Source organism: Mizuhopecten yessoensis, unplaced genomic scaffold (genome assembly GCF_002113885.1).
Source record: "Mizuhopecten yessoensis strain PY_sf001 unplaced genomic scaffold, ASM211388v2 scaffold3627, whole genome shotgun sequence".
Classification (NCBI taxonomy): Eukaryota; Metazoa; Mollusca; class Bivalvia; order Pectinida; family Pectinidae; genus Mizuhopecten; species Mizuhopecten yessoensis.
Window position 1 is genome coordinate 1,509,432 of NW_018405139.1, and position 8,813 is coordinate 1,518,244.

Genomic DNA, 8,813 nt, shown 5'->3' on the forward strand with positions numbered 1-8,813 from the left:
CCCCCCCCAAGAAAACATGAGAAACAATAGTTCGAGCAGGCTATTATATTACTGTGTCATTATCCCCATTATTATATAGAATTTATTTTGTGAGATAAATAAAAGAGTCTCGATAAATTGGGTGTGAAAATGTGAAAATATTTGTATAATCGGATCCAACACATGCACTTTATTATACATAGATAAACATATCACAAACAGTACATGCCTGATTGAAAACCGGATATCACAAAGTAATATTTTTTTCCGTTTGGTTTACACGCAAAAATATTCAAATTTCTGGTTGGGAAACCTTTTCAATTAAAGCTTGTCTCTTAATGAACGGTTCATTTTCATGTTTACTGTAGAAAGCATGCTCCGTCATACACAAATGTCATTAATGAGTCGCCATATAAGTTAATCCGGAGACATGTGTGTATACATGTTGCGGTCATCGAGATATAAACAAATATTAATGCAGGGTCATGGTCGAAACGACACTCGTTCACACCGTGTCATGATTACAGGCTGAGGAAGAATACAGGAGTTACTAATCTGTGTAAGTTAATGCTGTTTGGTTACGGGATTATATAGAGTAGACCATGTTTACCCGTATACTTATACTTAGCTTTACAAATCAGTGCTGATAAACTTGGTCAGGCTTTCAAACCTGTAACAGCCTGTGACGCAATATATACATTAAAAACACTGCTGAATTCAGACAAACTTGAAAGTCTGGAAAGTGTTGTCCTTATGTGCCAGACAGTCATATACACATTGAAGAATCAATTAAGATACATATATTTTAACCCGTCAAAACAAGTCGTCATTTAACCTGCACTTCTTCCCTGTTTCTACTTTCATTTTGATTATTTCCCAATTGTTTTATTACATTTTTAATATCGCTATCATAATTTCTTTCGAATTTAATTGGTTTTTAATTGGAGAAGAGAGGGTTCTATAAAGTTGCATAATATACATACAATGTAGCATTATTGTATTGTATGTTACATTAACAAAATCTATTCTCAAAAAGATAAAATACGTTTCAGGATATTAGACAGATTTACGATTATCGTCGTATAACAGTGACTGTGAAAAAAACCCAATAAAATGTATTAGGGTCGGCATAAAAAATAGGGTCGGTCCGGAAACGGGAAACACCGCAATAATTTTATTGGGCCAATTGAATATTATCCAGACGTAAAGCTAATGTTTATACCGTACGTATATATTATCTATAATGACGAAAGCGATATAGTAACCACACCTTTGAAATTTGAGAAAACAGTGTATTAGTAACAGAAGTTACAGGGCTTGTGCTAGGACCTATATCCTGATGTGTGTGGGTGGGTGCTCGTGGTGGTAGTTGCGTGTCAGACGTTTAGTAATAATATACAGTTGTACAACATGTATATCATCAATGTAGGTAAACGGTCGCAGGTTTTACAGAGTCTTGATCTTAACCCAAATAACGTCTAATATCAATAGTATATACACCAAAATAGATCAAAACATACGTCCATCCTCTAATTTATGACTAGTTTCTCAGACCCCTGTGACGGATACATCGTGCGGCACCTGTTGCGTATTGTCTTCGCTGCATACATGTATATACATGTATACATATATACAGTACTGTAAGTATACAATTAAATAGTTGTACACATATATATATCTGTATATATATGTACCGACCTAAACAGTAAAGCATCTCTCTAGAACAGATTATATTTATATATATATATAGCTTATATCACGGAATTAGATTATCTGTTATCTAAGTCCGATACCACCGGTACAATTGTGAAAGCGAACATAATTTCCGTATAGTTAGGCAACGCCCATTTTATCTGGTTCCGTTTTTGCGCTGATGATTTGTAACTTATATTTATACTGGCAATGCGTAAGTAGGTTATCTTGGGCATAGGCTTGAGCTAACTAAGACAGGTCCCATACTTTTGCGTTGGCCTAGCTATATACATACTGCTACTTAAAAATCAATAATATGTATATGATTCATACTCTATTTACTTACCGGTTCCTTCGGGAAACATATCCATGCTTGCTACTCGTCGCACACAAATACAGAGACACTTGCTCTATATAGCAAAAGTATGTGTTTTCGGCTGGGTCCTATAGTAAAGCGGATTACTCATTCACAATAATCTTCCCTGTGTTAAGTGTGTAAATGTCATGTGACTTGAAGCGTAAATAAACATTGGGTCGAGTATCAAGTGGAATATCAGGTGTGCGTTTGAATCGAACGGAGCTTTGTTCAGAATATGTTAAAGCGTTTCATTGATGCACATATTTCTCTAGAAATAAAAAGCCATCTCAAAACTCTATATATATGTGGCGATTGCGAAATGTCATTTTAATTTTGATATTTATGAAGACAATAATGTCACAATAATTTACAGCAATAATATTTATGAATGTTGTGAATCATTTACATTTATAACAGTGTTTATTCAATTTGGCAAAATTAACAGAGGTATTTGTACATATATTAAAATAGTGTTTGAAATGGTCCCTAAATAGCCTCCATGTAGGTTACGAACTAGAACGCGGCCTGCGATCCGTGCAACCACACCGAATGGGTTTCTCAGTGCGGAAAATGTTATTGTCCGCATGTTCATTTTTTTACCAAATACATGTTGTTATCTGATTCCTGGTACATGTTGTAGTATACATGTACAATGTAGGTAGACACCAACCTGTTAATAAATATCGGAAGAAATCCTCTTGGCTTTAAATTTTAAATTTAAATTTAAATTTCCCTTTATGGCCGACTTTAATATTGTACATAGGAGTACGGACGGTCGCCTTCTAGCTTCAAGAGTTCAGGGACAGTATATCTCCATTATACGTCCCTGAAGGGTTCGATCCCCGATGGAAGCACACTATTCTCGTTCCTGTTACATTTGCATTGGGTTTTGAACCCATCAACAAATTTTCATTGTATTTTGGCATTCGATCGATACTCAGTATTTATAATAAGACTTTTTGTTTGGCTGATGTTCATAAGTTAAAAGAAATGTGAGAAAAACACTATAATTTCAGGACTTGAGTAAGTCTAATTACTATACGACATACATACACAGGTCGTTCATTACACGATATTCATAAACCTTGGGAATTCCAAACAGTTCGTTTTATCAGTGAACTCGATGTTATAATTACTTACAATTAGTTTCAACACGGACTTATTCCGTGGTTTCAAGTACATATTATAAAGAATTTGATTTCTCTGATGTGTATTGGAAGGATTTTTTTGTATGACGGTGACTGTGGGCTATAGTCAGCCTAGAGCAGAGCGATTTCCGTCTAATAAGACTAAAAGCATTATTATGATGTTTTATAGATATAGCCACGGAATAAGATTGTTATCTAAGTCCGTGATATAGCGGACTGATGTTCCGATATACCTGTATGATGCTCTCACCGCATTCCGATAATTCGTACATGTACCTTTCAGGGAGCACGTAGTTTCTTTGTGTGTGTACCTTTAAAAGCAATTTTGATTAAAGTGAAGGATTGATTTGGTGTATAGGGTTTCAAATCACTTAGGAACGTTACTAGGACGTAAGGTTATTTAAATAATTATATGTGCATATCAATACAACTCTCCTTGAATTTATTCTTTCTGTTGGAGTTTGACTTTTCTACAGCATTCGTCATCAGCTCTTTACATAATCTTCCTTCAATCGATGATGTTTTAAAGCAATAATCATTCGCGTCCACCCTTCCTAGCAGGCCCATCTTGATAACGATGTTAAGATCCTCTATTGCCTTATTACATGTATAAGCTATAAATTATGGCTGGATAAGGGTACCACGTGGTTTAATCAAACTATCGGTCAATGACCTCATCCTAAATATGTAGAGGGCCCTACATAGATATATTTACGTTTTCTTTGTACTTTAAATAGAACCCGTCGGTCGGATGTCACAACTGACTTGGCTGTCAAAGTAGAAGTCTGCCGGGATATGGAGGACTTATCTCCCTTGTATCATAAAAACCACGGTGATAATTTTTGAACCGCTTTGAGACGCCCTACGAACTAGGTTGTGATAAAGCGGTTTATATACGAATCTCGAATTATTATTATTATTATTCAACAGTCACCAATTTAGATTACCCTGGCATATATGTTCCCTGGAAAGTACATATTGAATTTAACGGAAGCGACTTATCAACAGACTAAGTCCTGCCACAGCTGATAGATTAAGAGACTTTTCATTCCAATGATAAATGCGTTAGCTTGGATACAAGAAGAATTGGACAACAAACAAAACCTATGGTAGCAAGCTGTTTCGGCCCTCTCCCTTTCCTTATAAGGGACTTAACCTATTAGAATTAATGTTTTACCGGAGTCAGTAGTGCGGATACCTACCTGTACTCGGGTCACGCTCACTTACGTTCTCGGCACTAATGGAATTTGTATTCAATGGGTGCAGAGATCGTTCACAAGTGAACGTAAACTAACCCCTGAAGTTTTGAGGATGACCGAGGCTTTATTAGATCGCCGGAGTCACCAAAACAATATACCGACAAATATTGATAATTCGTTAATAATGGGCGAAACACTTAGGAATATGTCATGTGTCGATAGAAAACATGAATTCATTCTCTTCTCTCGTCAAGATTTTATACCGCAACGATCGTTATCTGTAATTTAGGAGAAAAGAAATATTTCTAGAACAAATTACATCTATTTGCTTGAAGCAACACGTTTTTCAGAGTTATCTTTCTTTGCTTGCAAGTTCGAGGTGAACCCAAAAAGGTTGACAACATTCCACGATCCAAACAAGGAGTCTGTTCTGCCAAATACTCGACATATTTTATACATAATTCAATTTTGCCTATCTCCCCCATAATATTTGTTTTGATATATATCGTATATACCTAAAAAGAAAAACAACTGATGACGGAACTACTTTTTACACTTCAGAATGCAAAATTACAACGCAGCTTTTTTTAGCGCAATTGTTTAGTTTACGTTAAAAATTAAATAAATCCTTAATTGTGCATTTACAAAGTGTTTGTCTACTTTTTTAAAATTAAATTATAAAAGAATGCCCAAGATTTGTTTTGGTATATACAGTATATACCGAAAGAAAATTGTGCACTTTTTTGCATAAATCCGCGATTTTTTTCGGTATATACCGTATCCTTAAATATTCTCCTTGCGCAGACTTGATATCCGTTTCCTTTTAAAACAAATGCCAGTTTTGGCATATCAGTGAATGTTCGCGCATATTCGAGTTTTACAGTTGATGCACAGGGGCACGTTACAAATGTCTGAAATACACACATATGCTATACTGATATGGGTCACAACACACATAAACATAGTTTGTGTGTGTTGTGACCCATATCAGTATAGCATATGTGTGTATTTCAGACATTTGTAACGTGCCCCTGTGGTTGATGTGATGCATACGATAGGTTTCACGAGTAAACCGAAAAATTCTGTATCTGTATACTTTGTCAATTAGGAATTTAGACATCCAAACGATGCAATCCCTAGTTTATATCATGTATTTCATAATAGTCCAAAATAGAACTCCAAAATATTTTTGCATCATCGTTTGCTTTTCTTTGAAAGGAAAAAAGAGGATATTCAAGATAAAATCAAAAGACCGCATTCCATTTATTCAACTTCTAGAGAAAAGGGCGCAACATCACTGTAACGCTGGTTTAGGGTACTAAGTATGGAAATGGGTTGGCTAATGGTTGGGTTGTACAACTAGCAGAGCCATTGCTAAAACGTACAGTATACTGATTCTTGTAAGGTTTAGGAATCAAATACTAGAGGCAGGTCCGTATCTTTGTTAAAAACCGATATCCGGAATCATTGTAAATTATGATTAGTTTGCATTCCATCCGTCGTACTGTAAACAATGATAAAGTAATTAGATGATTTGTCTACCGGCACAACCAGATATGTTTGCAGATCGAAGTTTGGACATCGATCGGGGTCAAGAAATACAGAATTGTATTTGGCTTTCGTTATGGAGTTCAAGCAACTCATTATTTTACGATAGGTAGGCTTGTTCGATTTTTTCCATCATAAAAGTGAATTCAATTCAGCATGATCTTATTTGACCTATTATCGAGTAGACTTACTAGGGCCCGATTGGTGTATTGATTTACATACAAGTCTCCCGGTACTTTAGACCCTTTATGTAAAACTCGCACACCTTTACAGGTACATGATGGATAATATAAAATCGCCAATTAGAAGCACATGCTGAAGAAGTTGAGTGATGGGCATCTACTTTCAGATGTGCTAGTCTTTGCCTTCGGTTGAGAATTGGTTTAGATTAACTGTAAGTAATGACTATTGGGGCACATTATTATCTGACAAACAGTGTCATGTAAGCCTCTACTGACGTTTGGTGTAAATTATTACAGATGTTGCCTACATTAGCCTCTACTGACGTTTGGTGTAAATTATTACAGATGTTACCTACATAAGCCTCTACTGACGTTTGGTGTAAATTATCACTGATGTTACCTACATAAGCCTCTACTGACGTTTGGTGTAAATTGTTACAGATGTTGCCTACATAAGCCTCTACTGACGTTTGGTGTAAATTATCACTGATGTTGCCTACATAAGCCTCTACTGACGTTTGGTGTAAAGTATCACTGATGTTACCTACACATAAGCCTCTACTGACGTTTGGTGTAAAGTATACTGATGTTACCTACATAAGCCTCTACTGACGTTTGGTGTAAATTATCACTGATGTTGCCTACATCTAACCCTTTGTTGGCAAAGTCGACTCCAACAAAAATGCAAGTGCAGGTGCAAGTTTCTGTAAATAGGTAAAGAGCGTTAATGATATTCTCCTATTTATCATTTTACAGAATTATTTAGGATGCCATTAAGATAAATGCATGGTAGGATAATGTACAAAAAGGTCCACGTTACACGTATTGGATGGATGACAGACTTATTGAATACATTGTCAATAACAAAATACCAAGTTTGTTTACCTAATAATTCCCGACTTTGTATAAAACACTTGTTCACCGTCAACTTATATTGTCCTTAAGGATGTACTCTCTCCGTGAAAATGGGTTATGTATAGTGACATGTACAAATCTGCACTTGTCAAAAACATAAATAACGAGCCGGTCGTTGACTGGTATGAACCAACAATTGCCTTTAAATTATATATTGGTAATACGATCTATGTTTGAAGGACGTATCGAGTGGCGCGTCCAAAATAGAATCGTGTTAAATGTTTGAGCGATAAGATCACATGTCGGTCAGCACCAAACGCATGACACGCTATCACTACAGACAGTAAATATAATACAGGTGTCTACGGATTACACCCAGACAGCTTACCTGGAGGCCGTAAATTTATTTTGTTCCGATTTTTGTTTGTTATTTGATTACCAATGTGAAAGCTAATCCGAAAATAAATGACACTGATGACATCTGGAATGTGTTTGGTATGTATCCCAGCAATAGTGTTTTACCGACTTATTTTGCATTTATATATAAGTAATTTTAGTTTCTTACAACGTACATATTGTCAGCAAACATGTCATGTTCGACAATTTACTTTACTCAAATTACATCACAAACTATTTCTGGAAGACATTCGTTTTTATTGGGGTTGTGCACAATATGCAAGTGCGCTGTATACACGTAATATCTGAAAAAGCAGTAAGTCAGTACAGCTTGATGTTGTTTAAACATAGTAAGTCTGATAAACAGGCCTGGGCCAAACTCATTGACATTAATCTGCTAAATAATATATAGTGCATGTATATTATTTGAAAAATGTGGTAGGTATAAAGTTAGTATTTTATTGTTTCATTGATAATTTCCTATGCCGATACTCCATTATAGATAGTATTTAACGTATACTGAAATTGATGTCTGAGGTAGATCAAGTAGTCTCCATAGAACATGTAGACTGTTTTACCAGTGGTGGACCCAGAGCGTTTTTGGGGGCTTCAAGTTTCAAGTTTTATTCAAACTTTGGGCCATTGGGTCATCAGTATATGCAATACATATTATACACAACTCATGGACAATGCACAGAGGATGAAAACAATGATATTCCATTATATATGAATTTTCCTAGTAGACACAATTCTTTAATATTATGGACACTCAATAACTGAACGACTTTAAACACATGTTTTTTTCCAATAATAGCTTTTGATAAAACGAGATCTGAGATATTGGAATTTAGAACAGACCAATAAACAAGAGGCCCAGAGGGCCTGTATCGCTCACCTGAATATGTTTAAAATAATTGGTATGAAGTAGGTGCTGTAAGTTTCAGAAAGATCCATACAGTACTTGAGATATAGTGAGAACAAACTTCAAACAGAGCCCCACCCCTAGGGGGTCATACCCACCAATTATACAAAATTGAGTCCCCTTGACCCAAGGATGCTCCAGACTAAATAAGGATAAAATCCCATCATCCGGATGGTCGAAGAAGGATTTTAAAGGTTTTACCTCTATTTCTCCTATAAGGCCCCGCCCTTCTGCCCCTTGGGAGACCACACCCACTGCTTATACAAAATTGAGTCCACTTGGCCCATTGATGCTCCAGACTAAATTAGGATAAAATCCCTTAATCTTTATGGTAGAAGAAGGATTTTAAACGTTTTACCTCTATTTCCCCTATTGGGCCCCGCCTCTCTGCCTCCAGAGGGGTCAGACACACCGTTTATACAAAATTGAGTCCCTTTTGCCTAAGGATGCTCCAGACTAAATTAGGATAATATCCCTTAATCCCTATGGTAGAAGAAGGATTATAAAGGTTTTACCTATATTTCCCTTATTGGT

The 8,813-nt window shown here is 35.9% G+C and overlaps 1 protein-coding gene across 1 annotated transcript in view; it reads right to left on the bottom strand.

The window, feature by feature from the left end:
- The window catches only part of LOC110447863 (nuclear hormone receptor E75-like), a 37,839-nt gene extending 35,641 nt beyond the window's left edge, over positions 1 to 2,198 (bottom strand). The window contains exon 1 of the mRNA XM_021493818.1: positions 2,018 to 2,198. Within this exon, the coding sequence (XP_021349493.1) occupies positions 2,018 to 2,042 (25 nt within the window). The 5' untranslated portion in view covers positions 2,043 to 2,198. The remainder of the gene's footprint in view (positions 1 to 2,017) is intronic.
- Between the last annotated feature and the right edge of the window lie 6,615 nt (positions 2,199 to 8,813).